This window comes from Pleurodeles waltl, chromosome 5, assembly GCF_031143425.1.
Source record: "Pleurodeles waltl isolate 20211129_DDA chromosome 5, aPleWal1.hap1.20221129, whole genome shotgun sequence".
Lineage (NCBI taxonomy): Eukaryota > Metazoa > Chordata > Amphibia > Caudata > Salamandridae > Pleurodeles > Pleurodeles waltl.
This window is the reverse complement of record NC_090444.1, coordinates 1,718,831,136-1,718,852,910: the sequence shown is the minus strand read 5'-3', so window position 1 is coordinate 1,718,852,910 and position 21,775 is coordinate 1,718,831,136. Positions and strand designations below refer to the sequence as shown.

Sequence of the window (21,775 nt, the reverse complement as noted above, 5' to 3'; positions counted from 1 at the left end):
GGCTGGCATGCAAGGGGCATCTCTAAGATGCCCTCTGTGTGCATTTTTCAATACACCCCCACTGGCATCAGTGTGGATTTATTGTGCTGAGAAGTTTGATACCAAACTTCCCTAATTTCAGTGTAGCCATTATGGAACTGTGACGTTCGTAATTGACAGACTCCCAGACCGTATACTCTTTATGGCTGCCCTGCACTTACAATGTCTAAGGTTTGGCTTAGACACTGTAGGGGCATATTGCTCATGCAACTATGCCCTCACCTGTTGGATAGTGCACCCTGCCTTAGGGCTGTAAGGCCTGCTAGAGGGGTGACTTACCTATGCCACAGCCAGTGGGCTGTAGTCATGGCACCCTGAGGGGAGTGCCATGTCGACTTAGACTTTTTCTCCCCACCAGCACTCACAAGCTGTGAGGCAGTGTCCATGTGCTGAGTGAGGGGTCCCCAGGGTGGCATAATACATGCTGCAGCCCTTAGAGACCTTCCCTGGCCACAGGGCCCTTGGTACCTGGGGTACCATTTACAGGGGACTTATCTGTGTGCCAGGGTTGTGCCAATTGTGGGAACAAAGGTACAGGTTAGGGAAAGAACACTGGTGCTGGGGCCTGGTTAGCAGAGTCCCTGCCCACTTTCAATCATAACTGGCATCAGCAAAAGGCAACAAAGTCAGGGGGTATCCATGCCAAGGAAGGCATTTCCTTACAACAACCCGACAACCAGGATTCCTCCACATCGTCCAGAAAGTCATCTAAGAAACCTAGATCTCATTCAAGATCTTCCTCAGAGCAGCCAAGAAAGGCCCACAAAAAGACCACCTCAGGGTTTCACAAGGGCCGCAGCCCTTTATCACCTCACAAATTCTCCACAAAAGGGGAAAGAGGACATGTCAGCAGTTCCGAAATGCCTAGAAAATCATCTTCTGTACCTCCATCTAAGTCTGCTGAACCTTTTAAAAGGCCCTTCTCTTCTCCTACGATTGACAGACCATTGGCAAAAACTATACAGTCGACAGCGGTGAGTGCCATTTCACCGTTGACGGCGGTTTCCACAATAATACCTCGACGGTCGTGCAGACGATGACATCGTCAACAACGAGACTTCCACCATCAACGAAGACAGCGTTGACCTACACGTCATCGTCGACGGCAGTGACCACAGTCTCCTCATTGCCATCTTCATCGATGACCCCATAGCCGTTAGCTCCCCCATTAACGATGGTTAAAATTTCCATGCGGACAACATTGATGACTACACCATCGACAAAGGCGTCTACAGCTCCATTGACGAGCTCGTCGACAAGTGGGGGGGTAGGAGGTAATCTGCAGAAGTCAGGAAACAGCAAGAATTGCTCCAGAGCATACGTCTCCTAGTAAGATAACCCCTCTAATTCCAGTACATCTTTTGGAGGGTGATGACGAGTCAGATGATGAGGGGCCATTTGGGACAGCACACAGCCCCTCACAGTTGAACATAAAAGTATCAGGATTACAATGAGGGGTACGGCGAAACTTATGTTCCACAGTACTATGGATCAGCCATATCAGAAGGATGTGTATATGGCAAGCTCATTACTGATCTGATTGATGCTAACCGATTATAGTAGGCCTTTTCCTCCTCCAGAACAGGTGCAACCGCAGCCTCCTTCATTGCCTGTTTCAAGGGTAACCACCCCCGTCAGAGGCCAACCACTCTACCACTAGCGAATGTGGTCAAACCGGATATGACCATACAACATGACACTGAAATATCGGAGGGAGATCAAGAGGAAGGTGAGCTCCTCGACAACCAGTCGGAGTGGGATGAATATAATATTCCAGCTCCTCCTTCTCATCCAAAAACAGATTCACCTCCAGAAGACATTGGAGGATTCCATATTCTTTTTGAAAGAGCAGCTAAGCGTTTTGCACTTCCAATGCCATCCAAGCAAACCGATTGCTTTCTGTATGATTTTAAAGAGCTTTTGCAGAAATCAGTACACTCCATACCACTAGTCAGTTACATATGGGAGGAGGGTTTGAAGGTTATGTAAAACCCTGCAGCAGTCACAGCAGTACTTCCTCGCTTTGATAAGTAGTACAAAGCACCGGAGGATGCCCCAGGATGCTTGACTGGTCACCCGCATCCAGATTTGGTGGGAACGCAATCAGCACAGAGAAGATCCAAAAATCCCTCTGCTCCAATTTCTGCACCTCCGGATAAAGAGGGCAGATGATTAGACAACATCAGTAAGATATTTTCATCAATGTCTAGTCTCACTATAAGAGCGGTAAACTCCCTGGCAGTGTAAGCCAGATATGATAGACAATTATGGGCAGACATCGCCCCATATCTTGATCAGTTGCCAGAGGACATTAAATCGGAAGCTAAAAAGATGTTGCATGAGGGAGAACGCACATTGGCGGAGATAATAGATTGTGCAATGGATACAGCCATCACTGCGTTTCATCAGCTTGCAGGTTCGGCTGTCCTACGAAGGCAAAGTTGGTTAAAGGCTGTATCATTCCGTCCGGAAGTGCAGAATAAGATCCTGGATCTTCCTTTTGATGGTCAAGCACTGTTTGGCAAGCATATTGACGAGGCATTGCAGTCGATTAATTCTGACACAGACACAGCAAGATCTTTGTGGACACTCCAGTTTCAGAGGCCTTTCTTTCGAGCCACGAGACTGCGTGGAATGCCTTCATATAGGGGAGGCTACCAGCAATTCAGATATCCGTTGTTTCCTTCCCCCTCTCAGCAATTTGGACAACATTATACCCAAAGACAGCCGCACAAGTGGCGTATAACAGGTCTGCCTCCAGGGGGCGGTCAGCTCATCCAACTAAAGACTCTGCTCGCAGAGCATGATGTTTTCAAGGCCCCAGCTACCCCCTAGCCCCCCCCCCCCCTCCCCAATTTCTCATCGGAAAGATATCTTTGTTTTTCCAGTAATGGCAAACCATACCATCAGACAAGTGGGTCTTACAGCTAAAAAAAAAAAAGTGTGGACACCCACTAGAGTTTGTCCAAATGCCTCCTCCCAATCCTCCTCAAAGAACTTCCTCGAAGTATCCAGAACAACCCAAGAGAGAGATCAACAAAATGCTCCTCAAGGGCGCAATAGAAAGGGTGCCTCCATCACAGCGAGGAAAAGGTTTTTACTCCAGATTCTTTGTTCATTCCCAAAAAGTGGAAAGACTGGAGACCAATCCTCGATCTCAGAGAATTAAACACCTACTTGAGAAAAGTATTTCCGCATGATCACCCTGCAGGAGGTCCTTCTGCAGTTGAACCAGGGAGACTTTGTCTACCCTACACCTAAACGATGCTTATTTCAACATCCCCATTCACCAAGCCTACAGACAATACCTGAGATTCATGGTAGCCGGAAGCCATTTTCCATTTGGAGCCCTTCAATTTAGCCTAAAGTCAGCTCTCATAATATTCACGAAGTGCCTAGCTCCTATTGCAGCCTTTCGCAGGAGGAGAAAACATCAAGTGTTCCCATACTTAGACGACTGGCTGATAAAAGCAGACACCTATGCGGCAGCACGCAGGTCAACAAGAAAGTGCGTTGCCTTGCTCAGCAGCTTAGGCCTGACCATCAACTGGGGAAAATCCAAACTTCAACCATCATGCGCGATCACTTTTCTAGGGGCAAAACTGGACACTCAGTCCACCACTGCCTGCCCCACTGTGGAAAGCCAACAGAAACTGCTATCTCTAGCAAAATCAATACAAAGAAAAAAATACATTCCAGTACACCTGTACAAGTCCTTATTGGGGATGATGTCCTCATGCATACCTTCAGTTCCTCTCTGCAGACTCAAAATGTGCCCCGTGCAAGAGCAGATCAATCTGCAATGGCTCCAGGTTTCAGGAAGCTTCGAAGATCAGATAGAAATTACTCCAGCAATCACCAAGGCTCTGGTGTGGTGGTTTCAGAAACATCATCTTACTATCAGTCTGTTTTTTGTTCATCGCCCAGCACGTGGACAATCACCACAGATGCCTCTCTGGAGGGTTGGGGAGCGGTTTTACAAGACCTACAGATAAGTGGCCAGTGGAGTTGCAAACAATGCACATCAATATGCTAGAGCTCAAAGCGGTCTGTCTAGCTTTACAGGCTTTCCTCGCAAAGATTACCGGTTCAGAAGTGGTAATAAGAACAGACAGCACCACTACGATGCATTACCTCAACAAACGGGGAGGCACAGGATCTCTTCCTCTCTCCAGGGAAGCTCAGGAGATTTGGAGCTGGGCTGTGCAGCATGGCATCCTCCTCACAGCAGTGCACCTTCCAGGCATACAGAACAGGATAGCAGACTCGCTTAGCAGGCAAAAATCAATATGTCACAATTGGTAACTGGACAAGTCCACGGTCAACCACATTTTGTCTCAGTGGGGAACACCCAACCTTGACCTCTTCACCAGCCTGTCGAACACCAAATGCCGATACTTCACAAGCTGGCCTCCCCAGAAGGAATCATGGGGGAATGTTTTTCATAGCATGGTCACCAATCTTTGTTATGCTTTTCCGCCAATTCTCTTGGTCCCGAGAGTCCTAACCAAGATGAAGAGAGAACCATCCACGCTAATATTAATAGGCCGGTACTGGCCTTGTCAACATTGGTTCACGGAGCTTCTTCTCCTGTCAGTGAAGCTTCACATCTCACTAAGAATATCTCTGCATCTGCTAACAATGAACAACACACAAATCTTACATCTGAATCCTCAATCAGTGCGGTAATCAGCATGGCTCCTGAGCACCGTGAGTTTGCACATTTAAACAATCCGCAGGAGTGCAGGAATATTCTGTTCAAGGCCAGAGCAATTAGCACAAACAAGACTTACTCATGTAAGTGGAAATGTTTTGTTTGTGGTGTCATCAGCAACAAATTGAGCCTCTTTCTTCATCTCCAGAACAGATGCTACTTTATTTGCTACATTTAGCACACTCAGGGCTTGCGCATTCCTCCATAAAGGTTCATCTGGCAGCGATTTGTGTCTTATAGACACTCAGAATCTTTACCTTCGTTATGGTCCTCTAGGTTGATTAAACAATTTCTAAAAGGGCTTTTCAGAGTGTCTCCACCATTCAGACCTCCGCCTCCCTCTTGGAATTTAAATATTGTTCTTGCGCACCCAGACGGAAGGTTCTAACGGCTGGTGTCGCCTGATTGGTGGACCCTGAAGTTTGGTCCTTTTTCTTAAAATGACTCTGATAGTGTTAAACTGAGAGGCCTTTAGTTTTAAACCTTTGTTAATACTACTTGGTTAAATATACCGGGGGCTCCCATCTCAACGATGGGCAATGATTCAAGCATGTGAATCAATGAGATTCCAATACTGGAGAACTAAAGTTATGGGTAAGTAACTAATTTTCTTTCTGAGGTAAGTACCACACTTACAAGTTCAGTCTCCGGGTCATAGGTAGCCCACCGTTGGGCGGTTTAAGGTAACCCCAAACACCCAGCAGCACAGGGTCAGGTGGAGAGGTCAAACAGGAGCCAAAATAACGCAGACGCCTATGGAGACAGGTGGTAATCTGGTTCCAGTCTGCTTGCAGGTAAGTACCTGAGTTTTCGGAGGGTAGATCAGGGGGGTTTGGGGGAGTACTGGAGGGGACCAAAGTAGGCACAAAAACAACACCCTCGGCGGCACGGGGCGGCCGGGTGCATTGTGCCAACAGGGCGTCGGGTTCTCAATAGAACTCCATGGAGGGACCCGGGGGTCACTTCGGCGCTGCAGGCATGACACAGGGGGGCCTCTCAGCTAAGCCACCAACTGGGCAAGAGTGAGGGCCGCCTGCTGGTCATTGCTGCACCAGTGGTCTGTTTCTCACGGGCCTGGGGGCAGCAGGTGCAGTGCTTCTCTAGGCATCAGGTATCTTCGTCCCGAGCAGTCACAGTCAGGGGGGTCCTTGGGATTCCCTCTGCAGGCGGTGTCGTGGGGGTGCAGGAAGGTCAGCCCAGGGTGGACAAGTCGTCAGAGTCACCTGGGTGACCTCTCTGGATAGCTGGTTTCTCTGGACACCGGCCAGGGGCGTCGGGTGCAGAGAAGTTGGGCTCATGCTTCTGGAGTGAGATGAGAGTCCTTTAAAGTTGGTTTCTTGGTCTTTTCTTCAGGCAGGTCTGCGGTCCATGGGAGGTTTTTGGTCCTCGGTGATGCAGGCTGTGCCCTGGTCCTGGTCGCTGGTCCTGCAGAACACGTTGCTTCTTTTCTTGCAGCTTTTCGAAGCAGTAAAGGGGCCGGTATGGCTGGGGCCGTGTCAGTTGGTGTCTCCTTCTCTTCTCTTCTCTGCAGGGTTTTCAGCTCGGCAGTCGTCCTTCTTTCTTGAGGTCGTCAGGAAATCTGAAGAGATGGGTTCAGGGTCGCCCCTAAATACTAAATTTAGGGGTGTTTTAGGGTCAGGGGGCAGTAGCCAATGGCTACTGTCCCTGAGGGTGGCTACACCCTCCTTGTGCCCACTCCCTCTGGGGAGGGGGGCACATCCCTATCCCTATTGGTCCTAATCCTCCAAAGCAAGATGGAGGATTTCTAAAGGAGGGTGTCACTTCAGCTCTGGTCACCTTAGGGTTGGACCTGGCTGAGGGGATGACTCCTCCTTGTTTTTTTCATAATCCCTCCGGACTTGCCGCCAAAAGTGGGTTCTCGTCTGGGGGGCGGGCATCTCCACTAGCTGGAGTGCCTTGGGGCACTGTAACACCAGGCTTGAGCCTTTGAGTCTTTGAGTCTTACTACCAGGTTTTACAGTTCCTGCAGGGGGAGGTGTGAAGCACCTCCACCCAGGACAAGCTTTGTTTCTGACCACAGAGTGCACAAAGGTGTGGACAGAAACTCGCCTGGAAGTGGCAGGCTGGCACAGACCAGTCAGCCTTGCACTAGCAGTTGGCTAACATACAGGGGGCACCTCGAAGATGCCCTCTGCGTGCATTTTTCAATAAATCCTACACTGGCATCAGTGTGGGTTTATTGTGCTGAGAAGTTTGAAACCAAACTTCCCAGTATGCAGTGTAGCCATTATGGTGCTGTGGAGTTTGTAATGACAAACTCCCAGACCATATACTCAGTATGGCTACCCTGCACTTCCAATGTGTAAAAATTGACTTAGACACTGTAGGGGCATAGTGCTTATGCAACTATGCCCTCACTTGTGGTATAGTACACCATGCCTTAGGGCTGTAATGCCTGCTAGAGGGGTGACTTACCTATGCCACAGGCAGTGGTTTATTGCCATGGCACTCTGAGGGGAGTGCCATGTCGACTTTGTCTTTTCTCCACTCTAACACACACAATCTGCAAAGCAGTGTGTGTAGACTGAGTGAGGGGTCTCTTAGGGTGACATAATACATGCTGCAGCCCTTAGGGAGCTTCCCTGGCCACTGGGCCCTTGGTTCCAGGGATACATTTTACAAGGGACTTCACTGTGTGCCAGGGCTGCACCAATTTTGGAAACAAAGGTACAGTTTTAGGGATAGAACACTGGTGCTGGGGCCTAGTTAGGAGGGACCCAAGACACTTCCAATCAAAGCTGGCATCAACACTAGGCAAAATGTCGGGGGTCACCATGCCAACAGTGGCATTTTCTTACAAAATCGCTTTGCTCTCCCAATGTTCTTTGCTCCACCTCACCCCTTGAAAGCAGAGGTGACACTCCATTGGCTGGATCCCAAGAGCATTGATTTTTTACATTGATGTCACTGTGTATCATCATGTGGATGATCATCTCTTTGTGGGGTTTTTTAGACACAGAAAGGCAAGGCAGTGCAGAAGAGTTACTTTTTCAGGTGGATAATTCTCTGCGTTAAGATCTATTAAGATGGACTGCTACCACTGCATTGGCATGCAGGCTGCCTATCCAAGACATCTGCTAGGCTGCAACATGGGCATTGGTACACATGTTCACAAGGCACGTCTGACGGAATGGCATTACACAGACCTGTCTTCTTGGGCTGTAGTGCTTTGGTATCTATTCTAAACGTGAGGAATCTGTGGTTAGCGGTATCAAACAGAGGAACAATTTGCACTCTTTCTCGTGGATACTGTATGCAAACACAGATTCACCACCACCCCCTCTCCTCCATAATCTGTGGGTTCTGTGGGACATTTTTAGTTGGGAAAAGGAACAATCTAGAGAGCTGCACATGGGTACCTCTAATTGTTGTTGTGCTATGCATCTGAGGGAATGGGCAGGGCCACGAAAGAAACTGACATCAGCACGCAGAGGAGGTGCCTATACGTGGCTCAGTTTGTCACTTATGGAGCAGAACACCAACAACCCAGAGCCACACAGTACAAGCTAGAGGGAGCATGTCTGTTAAATCTTATGGATCAAGCCTAGCACTGGGGATATTCTAAATGTGAGGAATCCACAGTTATAGAATACCCACCACAAAGACCATTACTTAGAGAATGTAAGGTTCATTTAAGCAAGCTACTAAACATTGCTTCTCTTTAAGGGCTTACTTTGGGTGAAGAGTTACCGGTGATCCTTCTTGATGCAAATCCAGGGAGCAAAATGCCTAGTTCAACCCACATATTTGAAGGTAATCCAAGCACACAGCTGTCCCTTACATAAACAGTATTAATTGCATGTTCTAGGAACATGACTGTGTCTAAATTGCACTTGTTTTTTTTAAATCAATATCCGTCATAAAAACTTGAGAAAAAAAGCTGTCTAGTACACTGGTAAAACTGGTGATTAAACCCTTATTTAACTCTGCAAATTGATTTGTAACTACATTCTTTGAACCATTTTTTATGTTTGCCAGCGTTTTGCTTCTGATGTTTATTTCTTGCTTTCATATGCACATTACCTGCAATCTGTTTGAGTGTGAGAAATCAGATGTCCCTTTCATGTCCCTGTCTAGAAGAAGCACATGACAAAACAGACACTAGTACATATTCTGCAGGTGAAGAAGTTACTCAGTGCATGATATTGGTTACTGTTGCCTTTTCAATTTTCTCCTCCATCCTGGAATTGTCTGTACAAACTCGTAAAAATCATCCGCTGCTGTGGTACTTATAAGGGCTGTTTCTAACATTTCAAAATGTATGAGAGGATAATTTATATGTGAGGGTTATACATGTAATATTGTCACATGTAGCTTTCAAGGTCTTTTGATGGCATGAATCAAGAGGTTGAATGCTGAGTAATATGTAAATGTTACCAGAACCCCAACTTCACTTAGTTCTTTTTTTACATGGTTATTTTCCTGCAGTTAGATTCAAAACTGATTTTTATAACAGGCACATTTTGTTTTTATAAAATGCTGCACTCATCTATTTTGTTGCTTTTATTAAAAAATAAAGTTAAGGATGGTTATGTAGTACAGGAAAATTCCATTTTATAAAACACTGTTTGCTTTGTTTAAGTTAATTTATTTACTGTTAATAAACCTGTTTTGTCTGTAGAAGAATATTTTCAAATGGTTCTTTCCCGGTCGAAGCGAACCATAGAGACTGCGTGAAATTAGAATTTTAGGCCCTCATTACAACCCTGGCAGTCGGTGATAAAATGGCAGTAATACCGCCAACAGGCTGGCAGTAACAAAAATGGAATCATGACCACGGCAGAAACCGCCAACACAGACAGCCACTTTAACACTTTGACCGCCACGGCGGTAGCAACAAACACTGTGGTGGTAACTGCCAACAGCCAGGCGGAAGACAGTGTACCGCCCACAGCATTTACAACCTGCCCATCCTCCAGCTTTTCCGGGGCGGTACCAACGCCATCAAAAGCACGGCGGAAATAGAACACAGAAAGGAAACGACTCACCTCTCGACACTCAAGGAAGAACCACAACGCCATTGAGCCCGAGCTGCAGGTGTTCCCCATGCTGGTCTACCTTCTCATACACCAGGAACATGAACGCTGGCGACGACGACTACGGTGAGTACTGCACATATCACACAGGGGATGGGGGTAGGAAAAAGAGAGTGACACACACACAACACCCCCACGTCACCCCCAACACTATACACACAAACACATGCAACAACATCACATTTACACCTCGTAACCCTCTGAAATAATGCAAGGACAAAAGGAATGGAGTAAAATGAGTGTAATATTAGTAATTTTAAGAAATATGTTCATAAAGAAATAACAGTATATACAATATATGCAAAAGGAGGTACAATGCCCACTCAAAAATGTCCGTTGCCCACTGGGTCAAAACACATAGGCCAAGGCCACACTTGACTCCTGCCTCAATAAGGATAGAATACTGCAGGGGCATCAAGTCGAAAACACACAGGCACCTCAGGGATGGGGAATGGGGGGGCACCTCAGCTGGAAGATGGTACAATGCCACTGCTCCTGGAGGGGACTCAATGCCCACTGCTTGGTCCTGGGGAGTGCAAAGCCACAGTCTCAAGTGGATGGCTTCTTCCACTGATTCTGGAGGGGGCATTGTGCCCACTGTGCTTCATCCTGGCAAGGAGGGGCTGAGTGGATGCCTTCTTCCACTGGTTCTGGAGGGGGCCTTGTGCCCAGTGTGTTTCATTCTGATGGATACAACTACCTGTGGATTCCTCACCTTATGAATTTGATCCTTGCGCCAGCATCCGATGGAAAGTCTTCTTCCTAGCTGTCAAGGTCGACGAGGACGTCATAATGGCACGGCTCCGCGTGACTCCGTCTGACGTCAACGTGCCAAAAAGAGGTCCCCGTCGGCGTACTAGCGTCAGTTTTTCCTTTTTCCGTGCATTCGACTCCAATGTTTTTTTCTTCCTGGCAACGGGCCAGGTTACTGTAGCGATCTCTTGAAGTTACAGTGTCGCCTCCGAAGAAGTCCGGGTTTAAACTGTGTAGAGAATGCGGGGGTCGGATGTCAGTGACCGACCCCCATTCGGATTGTATTTGGTGTTTAAGCTCCGAGCATGATGTGGAAGGGTGTTCTTCGTGCCAGAGCATGAATCCGAAAGCTCTGAAGGAACGTGAAGCAAAGCTCTTCTTGGCCAAGGCAAAGAAGAAGCGGCGCCGTCATGACTCTCTGCGCCGTTCGGAGCGGAGCCGATCGAGGAGTTGTTCGAGGTCGAGATCTCGTTCGTCACGGCGCCAGAAGACGTGGGAGATGAGTGCTACGGTCACGCCTCAGCCGGAGAGTCCGGGGTTGTCACCGGCACCTTCAGTTTGAGGTCACTCAAGGTAGTCCTCGCTTCTCACCGGCGCCGAGGGATCCTGATGTTCCCCAGACGTCTACACAGCAGTATCAGGTTTTCCCGACTCCAGGGACGGATCCGGCCGCATTTTTGAATGCAATGTATGCTGTTATCCAATCCATGGCCCCTGCTGGTGCACCGGCGGGTCCCACGGGGCCATTGGCATTCAATTTGGGCTCGCCGGCGTCGTACAGGGCTGCTCCATTCATGCCCTTCTGCCCTACAGAGCCTGGTGGTTCGGCGCCTGGGGTTTCCCCTGGCATGAGTCCTTCGCCTGGGACCGTGGATCCGTCTGCTTCTCGTCCGACTCCTTCTCCGCGCCATCCGGCGTCATTGGTGGCCTCATCCAGACCGTCGCCATCTCCTTCTGTACATTCGGCGTCGAGGAGGTCATCTGCCGACTTCAGGCCGGCTCTGGCGCCGGTTGAATCCGGGAGCCTTCCGGAACCGGTTCAAGGTCTGAGATCATCGGCGTTGATGGAGTCTTTGTCGACGCCGGCTCTGGAGACGCATTTAAGATCTCGAAGGAAGGCGTTGAGGCTTCTGGAGGAAGAGGAATACAGAAGGCTTGAGGAAGGTGAGATAGAGCCTTCTGATGATTTCCAGGGACTTGCCACTGCAAGTGGTTTGGATACTTCCCCGGAGTGGGACATTGCTTCTCCGGGGGAGTTTACTGAGGAGGCCTCCTCTTTCCATGCGGTGGTGAGGAAGGCAGCTGACTATCTGGATTTGCCTTTGTCCACGGCAGAAGTTAAGACTAACCTGCTCACAGAGGTTCTTCATCCTTCTTCCTCCAGTGCTGACCCTTTGTTGCCTTTTAATGAGGCTTTGACTGAGCCTATTATGGACCTGTGGAGAAAGCCAGTGACATCTCCTGCGGTGAACAGGGCAGTGGCGAGAAGGCATAGGAGTGCCCCAGGAGATCCAGTTTTTCTATCTTGTCACCCGACTCCGGAGAGCTTGGTGGTTCAGGCGTCATGTTCTGCAAAATCTGCCCCTGGTACATTCCCTGGTGTTCCAACAGACAGAGAATCCAAGAGGATGGAGTAATCCTCGAAGAAAATGTTCTCCTCTTGCAGCATGGCCCTGAAAGCTACCAATTCCACTTGTGTGCTAGGCAGATACATTCATGCCCTAATGGACTCTGCTAAGGAGATGGCAAAAGATCTGCCACAGAAAGTGCAAAAATCTTTTGGGGCCCTTTTCTTGGATGCGCAAGCTGCGAGAAGGCATGCCTGGCTAAGGTCTTCGGGCTTCTCGTCGGATGTACAATCCACTTTAATGGACCTTCCATTTGATGGGGAAAAGCTGTTTGGGGACAAGGCAGACTCTGCCCTTGAACGGTTTAAGGACTGTCGGGCTACAGCTAAGTCCCTGGGTTTGCAGACCCCTTCTGCTACATTGTACATGCCTTTTTGTAGGTTTTGAGGGTTTGCTAGAGGTTCTGCCTTTCGTAGGTCTCAATCTTATGCCCAGCAACCTGCCAACCCGCCTTATCGTGCCTTCAGAGGGCGAGATAGGGGTAGGGCTAGAGGTCCAGCCCAGCAGCTCTCTTCTTCTTCATCCTCCTCTGGTGGACAACAGCAGAAGCAGCCCTAGTTTTCCCCACTTTATCAGTCACACTTCTCCTGTAGGGGGAAGATTGAGTCTTTTTCTGCAGCAATGGAGGTCAATTACAACAGACTCGTGGGTGCTAGGAATTGTGGAAAAGGGCTATGCTCTCCCCTTTCAGGAGTTTCCTCCTCCCTTCCCTCCCCGTCCCTCCTTTTGTTCAGAAGAACATCTTCTGTTGTTGCAACAGGAGGTTGTAGTCATGTTGGCAAAGGGTGCTATAGAGTTGGTACTGTTGCAGGAAAGGGGTCAGGGGTGTTATTCAAGATATTTCCTGATTCCCAAAGTGGACGGTCGTCTAAGGCCGATCCTAGACTTGAGGATTTTGAATTTGTTCCTCAAGCAGGAAAAATTCAAAATGCTGACCCTAGCGCAGGTGCTCTTGGCGTTGAACGAAGGAGACTGGATGGTGTCTGTCGACTTGCAGGACGCATACTTTCATGTTCCCATAATCAAGTCGCACAGGAAGTATCTCCGTTTTGTGGTCGGATCGCAACATTACCAGTTTGCGGTCCTCCCGTTTGGTCTTACTTCAGCACCCCGGGTCTTCACGAAGGTGATGGCAGTTGTTGCAGCACATCTCAGAAAGAGGGAGGTAGCAGTGTTTCCCTACCTGGACGATTGGTTGATCAAAGCCAAGTCTCCAGAGATTGTATTGTCTCATCTGCGAATGACAACGCAGTTGTTGTTCGATCTGGGTTTTTCGGTAAACGTACCCAAATCTCGCCTGGAGCCCTCTCAACGCCTCCTGTTCACAGGGGCAGTATTGGACATGACATGGTTTCGGGCCTACCCCCCGCCTCAGCGGGTACGGGACATTCAGGCGCTGATTCCTTTGTTTCAAAGAGGAGCGGCAGTTCCAGTCCTCAAAGTCTTACGCCTGCTAGGTCTGTTTGCTTCTTGCATTCTGTTGGTCACTCATGCTCGCTGGCATATGAGGGCTCTTCAGTGGTGTCTCCGCAGACAGTGGTTCCAGCACAAGGGGGATCTCAGGGATTCAATAAAGATCTCCAGGGACACTGTAGCGGATCTTCATTGGTGGTCAGTGGACGGCAACCTTTCCCAAGGGAGAGCTTTTTCACTACCACCTCCGGTGGCCACAGTGATATCGGATGCTTCCACTCTAGGGTGGGGAGCTCATCTGGGGGACCTGGAGATCAAGGGTCGTTGGTCTCCAGTGGAACAGATGTTGCATATCAATCTGTTGGAATTGCGGGCTGTACGTTTGGCGCTCAAGGCCTTCCTCCCTTCCCTTCGCATTCAGTCAGTTCAGATCCTGACGGACAACACTACCGCGATGTGGTATATAAACAAGCAGGGAGGAGTGGGGTTGTATCTTCTTTGCCGAGAAGCCCTACGACTCTGGTCCTGGGCTCAGGACCATCAGATTTGCTTGATAGCAAATCAGTTGGCCGGAGTGTTGAATGTACGTGCGGACGTTCTCAGTCGTCACTTCTCATTAGATCACGAGTGGCGTCTCCATCCGGATCTAGTCCTCCACATTTTCGAGATGTGGGGTACTCCTCAGGTAGATTTATTTGCCACTCGGGAGAACGCGCATTGCCCGTTATTCGGCAGCCTCCAGTATCCGATGCAAAGGGCGTTGGGGGGCGCGTTTCAGATGTCCTGGAACGGCCAGTTGCTTTACGCGTTTCCCCCCCATACCCTTGATTCCTCGGGTTTTGAGGAAGGTTCGTCAAGACTGGGCCCAAGTCATATTGGTAGCAACGGACTGGCCGAGAAGGGTATGGTATACAGACCTACGTCAGCTCTCTCAGGGCCCTCCGCTCCGTCTCCCGCTCAGGGCAGATCTCCTCTCTCAATCGCAGGGTCTACACCCCCACCTCCAGAGCCTGCACCTTCATGCCTGGAGATTGAACGGGGCAACCTGAGTTCTTTTTCTCTCCCACCAGATGTAGTGGATGTTATACTATTGTCCAGGCGACACTCCACTAAGTCTATTTATGCCGGAAGGTGGACAAAATTTGTGTTGTGGTGTGGAGAGAACCAAAAAGATCCTTTAAAGGCCCATCTTTCAGATGTACTTTTGTTTGTTCTCAGTTTGGCGAAGAAAGGCTGTGCTATAGCTACAGTTAAGGGTTATTTGGCAGCTCTGTCAGCGTTTCTTTGCCTTCCGGATCAGCCGTCTTTATTTAAGTCTCCCATTGTACATAGGTTCCTTAAGGGTTTGGTGAATAGCTTTCCTCCTACTCCTTTTCACATGCCTCAGTGGGACTTAAAACTTGTTTTAACATTCTTAATGGGTTCGCCTTTCGAGCCCATGCATTCATGTCCATTGAGATATTTAGCCTTCAAGACTGTTTTCTTGATCGCAATTACTTCTGCTAGGAGGATTGGGGAGCTTCAGGAGCTCTCTGTTAAGCCTCCTTTCACTGTGTTTTTCCCTGATAAAGTGGTTCTAAAACCAGGGCTGCTTTTCTGCCGAAAGTTGTCACCCCTTTTCATTTAGGGCAGAATATCAATCTTCCTGCTTTTTATGCTCCTCCCCATCCGTCTAAAGAAGAAGAGAGACTCCATAGGTTGGACCCTAAGAGAGCCCTGAGTTTTTATCTCGAAAGAACTAAAGACTTTCGTTTGGATGAGCAGCTGTTTGTTGGATATGCTGGTCAACAAAAGGGCAGGGCTGTACAGAAAAGGACACTTTCCAGGTGGGTCATCTTGTGTATAAAGATCTGTTACCCTTTGGCAAAAAAGGTCCCTCCTGAAGGTATCAGGGCCCACTCTACTAGGGCTAAATCCGCATCCTCGGCTTTGGCGAGGGGAGTTCCATTGATGGGTATATGTAAAGCGGCAACTTGGGCGTCCCTCCATACTTTCGTGAAACATTACTGTTTAGACTCTGAGATGAGGAGGGACGTTCACTTTGCTCGATCGGTATTGCAAGATTTCTTAGTGTAATCAGGTGGGCACCCACCACCGAGTGCGGTACTGCTTGGGACTCTATTCATAAGGTGAGGAATCCACAGGTAGTTGTATCCATCAGAAGAACAAGTTACTTACCTTCGGTAACGCTTTTTCTGGTGGATACACTGACTACCTGTGGATTCCTCACGGTCCCTCCCGCCTCCCCGTTGCCTGCCTGGTTACACTCTTATCTTGCAGTATTTAGATTAATATTTATTCTTATATTTTTATATTTACATATATGAAAGCTCATATATATGTATATTTATATGTATATAGTGATATTTCTCTATTTTGTATATTTATGTATTCCAGCTCTCAATAAGAATGGATTGTTTAAATGATAAAGGTTTTTGTGTGTGTATATCTTTCTATATTATTTATCAATTTTCATGGTCGGTTTACTCCTATTTGCTTTAAAGGCACGAAAAAAGTGAGGTGAAACTTACGCTAATACGCCGACGGGGACCTCTTATTGGCACGTTGACGTCAGACGGAGTCACGCGGAGCCGTGCCATTATGACGTCCTCGTCGACGTAGACAGCTAGGAAGAAGACTTTCCGTCTGATGCTGGCGCAAGGATCGAATTCATAAGGTGAGGAATCCACAGGTATTCAGTGTATCCACCAGAAAAAGCGTTACCGAAGGTAAGTAACTTGTTCGTCACCACTACACACTGCTGTCTGGCGGTGAAGGCTGCTCAGTGTATGCCAGTTGAGCTGCAGGTGGCAGTGCAGGCAGTGGTGGTAGTAGCCTCCAGGCCTTCACCTGCAGCCTCTGGGGCTGCTGGCCACGGTGCAGTGGCGGTGCTGGCCGCGGTGCAGTGGAGGTGCTGGCCGCGGTGCAGTGGAGGTGCTGGCCGCGGTGCAGTGGAGGTGCTGGCCACGGTGCAGGTGGTGTTGCTGGCTGCGGTGCATGTGGCTGTGCAAGCAGTGGTGGTGGTAGCCTCCAGGCCTTCACTTGCAGCCTCGGACAGCTGCCCACTGGGGCTGCTGCTGCTGGCAGTGGTGCTGGTGGCGGTGTTGGCCACGGTGCAGGTGGCGGTGCTGGCAGTTGTGGTGGTAGCCTCCAGGCCTTCACCTGAAGCCTCGGACGGCTGAAGTGCCATGGCTGGTGTTCTGTGCCCTTTCCTGCCCTCGGCAGATGGTGGTGCCTCCTTGCTTCTGCCAGATGGAGTCTTTGATTTGCCCTTGCCGGCTGGTTGTGCCTCCTTCCCCTTGCTGGCTGCTGACCCCTTTTTGCCCTTGCCAGGCGGCGGACCCTTCTTGGCCTTGGCAGGTGTTGCTGGCACACTGGCTGGGCTGACTGGTGCCTCCTTGGAGCCTCTCACACCTGCAGAAACCACAGTGGCCGTGAACTGGGTGCTGAGGTGCTTAGCTGGGTTCTGGCCACCCTGGCCCGAGGTGAAGGATGGGGTGTGGGAGGGGTAGGAAATAGGTCAATTGTGACGGGGAAAAGCTTCTTGGAGACACTGGGGCTGGAAGAGGGTGAAGGTGTAGGAGTGGAGGAAGAGGGAGTGGTTGTATGAGTTGTCAGTCTGCGTTTGGGTGTAGGTGCATGGGCTGGATGCTGTTGTGAGGTGGATGCCTGTTGGGTGTGTGTGTGCTTGCGTTTGTGTACTTAGGGAGGAGGGGTCACAGACACAGTGGGAGAGGACACGGGACGTGTGCATGGATGTGGGGGTGGTGACTGCCAGTGAGGGGCCGTGTAGTGATAGGCATGCTGGTGATGGAGGTAGTGGATGAGGATGTAGTGCATGCAGGTATGAGTGGAGACACTACTGGGAGGGGGGTGGACGAGGAGGAGGGGGACCCAGTGGATGTTGGTGTGTCTGCATGGAGATGGTGCTTGTGTGAGTGCCTGTGAGATGAAGTGTGGTGCTTGTATTTGCCTGAGCCACTTCTTTGTGTTGATTAGGGTGATTGATGGTCTGAAGCTGTGCTTGGGATAGGCTGGGGTTGAGGGGATTGGGACTGGGTAGAGGAAGTTGGAGGGAAGAGACTGGAGACAGGGACAATGGCTCCATCATTGCGGAGGCCATAGCTGGAATGCTCTGTTGGGCCGCCACGCCAGAGTGAATGCCCTCCAGGTATGCATTTGTTTGTTGCAAATGCCCTCCTACACCCTAGATGGCATTCAGTATGGTTGACTGCCCAACAGAGAGGTATCTCAGGAGGTCAATAGCCTCCTCACTGAGGGCAGCAGGGCTGACTGGGGCAGGGCCTGAGGTGCCTGGGGCGAAGGAGATGCCCACCGTCCTGGGTGAGCGGGCACGGGAAACATGCTGATGGGCTGCTGGGAGGGCGGTGCTGGTACAGGGGTGGCGACTGTACCTATTGTTGGGGTGGGCACAGAGGTGTCTGCCACCGCCAGTGAACTTCCATCGCAGTAGTCACCGCTGTCGGTAGTGTCCCCACCTCTGTCCATCGTGGTGCTCCCCTCACCCTCCGTCCCACTGGTGCCCTCACCGTCGGTGGATTCGGCTTCCAGGCCCATGTGGGATGCAGCTCCCTCTGTCGCCGGTGCCTCTGCTCCGCCACCAGATGATGCTAATGCACAGAAGGACAGGGTGATGAAACAAAAAAGGTTGGGGGGGGGGAGGGAGACAGAGGATAGACTTGGTCAATGCCAGCAACAACACCACCGTTGGCATACACAACACACAGGGAACAACCCTATGCACTAAGCCATGCACTACCAGTTACAATGCTAGTCACCAGCCCATGGGGTACAATGGCTAACGCCATTAGCTGCACACCTGAAACCCACAGGACCCTCCCCAGTAGTAGATTCCCACTAACACTATTGGGGTTTGACTGCATCTGATCTTGCCTATCATTGAACATACCCTGCCATGTTTGCCCTGGCCTAGGGGCACCCACATCCCCCACCCAGGTAAAAACTTAACGCTCGCAAAGTCATGATTCTGTACTCACCCCCTTATGGCTGCTGTGCTGCCTTCAAGCGCCCATCCAACTCCAGGTAGGCCACCACGAGGATGCGGTATATCAGGAGGGTCAGGGTACGACAGGCACCCTTTACTTGTTGGGAGGCCTGCCCCAGCTGGGCCTCCGCGGTCTTCCTTGCCCAGCGGCGTAGGTACTCCCCCCCCCCCCCCCCCCCCGTTTGCGGCAGTGGGTGCTCCGCCTGTCAGACCCCCAGGGTCCACACCTCCTTGGCGATGGCACGCCAAATACCCTTTTTCTGATGGGTGCTGACCTGCAGGAACAATACAGCAGAAAAGGGATTAGTCACACCGTCTGGACTGTCATACTCATTGCCTACCATATCCCTCCCATCCCCTTACGCACATACATTCCTCACCATACATGCAGTACTCTGCCCAGGACCCCTCAGACACCCCCCCCAAGCCCAGGGGCTTACACACACACACCGCAATCTGTACATTCATGGGCCACGTATCACGCTCACAGTGTACTCACCTGTATGCCTGGAGGACCATAGAGTAAAGTGTACTGGGGTAGGCCCCCATCCACTAGTCTCTCCAACTCCTCTGAAGTGAAGGCGGGGGCTCTTTTTCCACACTCAAGCCATTGTTGCTTCCAGACACAGGTCAGAGCAGCACTTGCAGTGTAGGTCCTCTCCTGTTGAAGGTCAGGTAGCAAGTGAGTCAAAAGATAGAAAATGGCGGTCACGTCCGCGGCGGTGCATACCGTCACGGCCGGCTTACATTGCCATTGGCTCCTGGAACCCATAGGGCCCAATGATAACCAATGCTATGTTGTGCGGCGGTCATCGACCGCAACGGCGCACGACGCCAGCGGAATTACCTCATTTCCACTTGGCCCTCCTCACAGGTCAGGCAGCCGCCATTTCAATGGGGCACAGGCCATGGCACCTAACTGCGTCACAGCAGACGTTGGCACATCAAGTTACTCTCGAGTTCACATACTGTTTCTGTAAAAGAAGAAATGCATATTAATATTGACATGTATGAATATGACCCTCTGCTCACCGTTTTTCACCCTAGAGTTCAACCGCTGAGGAGGAATAGGAGATGGAGAACATCCCCTGTGTACAGACCCCTGGTGGACCTGGCGACAATGGAGGACAGGCACATTATCCTGACCTGCAGACTTGATAGGGCCACAATCCAAGAACTGTGTTCCCAATTGGAGCCAGACCTGATTTCAGCTATCCGCCAGCCCACAGGTATCTCCCCTCTAGTGCAGGTCCGGTCAGTGCTCCATATCCTGTCAAGTGGTTCCTTCCAAGCGACAGTGGCCATGGCATCAGGGATGTCTCAGCCAATGTTCTCAAACGTGCTGACCAGAGTGTTCTCTGCTGTGCTGAAACACATGCACAGCTACATCGTATTCCCCCAGGAGGAGAGTTTGGCCACAGTGAAGGCTGACTTTTATGCACTGGTCCATATCCCCAATATCATTGGTGCCATTGATGGTACACATATTGCATTTGCTCCCCCAAGTGTTCAGAAAGAGGAAAAGCTTTCACTCTCTGGATGTGCAAATGGTGTGTTTGGCGGTCCAGTACATCTCCCATGTCAATGCCAAGTATCCTGGCTCTGTGCGTGATGCCTTTTTCGTGAGGAATAGCAGCATTCCATATGTGATGTCTCAACTCCAAAGGCACAGGGTGTGGCTAATAGGTGAGCCCATGGTTTCCACCCAGTTGATGTAGTTATATGGGTGTGGGTTTGGCCCTAAGGTTGAGTGTGTGGCTAACAGGTATCCCACGAATATTTGCAGGTGACTCTGGTTACCCCAACCTCTCATGGCTACTGACTCCAGGGAGGAATGACAGGACAAGGGCAGAGTAACGTTACAATGAGGCACATGGGTAAACAACGAGGATCATTGAGAGAACCTTTGGCCTCCTGAAGGCCAGATTCCGGTGCCGCCATCTGACAGGTGGATCCCTGTACTACTCACCCAAGAAGGTGTGCCAGATCGTTGCATGTTGCCTTGAGACACCAGGTGTCTTTTCTGCAGGAGGATGAGCCTGGGATGGTTGTGTGGCAGCGGTGGAGCCTGTGGACAGTGACAAAGAGGAGGCAGAGGAAGAAGATGTGGACAACAGAAGTACACTGATTCAACAGTACTTCCAGTGACACACCGGTAAGACACTGTAACTTAACCATCCATTGCAGTTTTGTGTTTGAAATTGAACATGGCAGCCTGATTTCCCTATTTCTATGGCCACTCACTGTACCCTTTGGCATCTCTATTTTCAGATCTCTGTACCCCTCTCTGTACCCCACTCTGGCTCCTGGTGGGTTTACTGCTGCCCACTGCAGGTCATACCTATGTAAACATTAGAGTACATTTGAATTGCAATGTTTACAGTTTGTGAAAGTAATACATTTTTCATAGAATTCACAGACTCAATACTTGAATTTGTTCCAAGGGTGTTTATGTGTTAATAAGTGTAGGGGGTATTGAAATAGGCTGGGCTGCTGATGGAGGAAAGTCCAGGGTAGAGTCCATTCTATTTGTATCCCAGGTGCATTGTCCAAGGGAGCATAGGAATAGGAGCAATGGCAGTTCAAGGTGGACAGGCTGACCGAGTGGGACAGAGGGTGACAATCAGGAGAGTTTTATTTCCTGGCGGGGTCTTGGCAATAGTCTCTGGCTTCTGCCTGGATCGCAGGGACCGTTTGCGTGGTGCTTCTCCTTCTGCAGGGGGTGGGGTGCTGGTGGCCTGTTCCTGTTACGGGGCCTCCTGTCCACTAGCGCCGGCAGAGGTGGAGGGCTGTTCTTCAGTTTGGCTAGTGTCAGGGGTCCTTTGGTGTGCCACTGCCTCCCTCATGGTGTTGGCCATGTCTGCCAGCACCCCTGCAACAGTGACCAGGCTGGTGTGGATGTCCCTTAGGTCCTCCCTGATCTCCAATTACTGTCCCTCCTGCAGCCGCTGGGTCTCCTGCATCTTGGGCAGTATATGGCCCATGGTCTCCTGGAAATGGGCGTATGCTCCCAGGATGTTGGTGAGTGCCTCGTATAGAGTCGCTCCCAGCTTCCCTGTTGTCATGTGCCTCTGTCCCCTGAACCGTGTGCCCACTGCCACTGACCCCAGGTCCCTGATCGTCCTGTGTTTGTGGGGTTGCCTGT

The 21,775-nt window shown here is 50.2% G+C and overlaps 1 protein-coding gene across 2 annotated transcripts in view; it reads left to right on the top strand.

Annotated features, from left to right (window-relative positions):
- TDRD6 (tudor domain containing 6) overlaps positions 1–21,775 on the top strand; it is a 1,091,010-nt gene that overhangs the window by 945,734 nt on the left and 123,501 nt on the right. For both annotated transcript variants that reach the window (XM_069236084.1, XM_069236083.1), the window contains one exon: positions 8,441–8,527. In XM_069236084.1, coding sequence (XP_069092185.1) covers positions 8,441–8,527 — 87 coding nt within the window. The remainder of the gene's footprint in view (positions 1–8,440; positions 8,528–21,775) is intronic.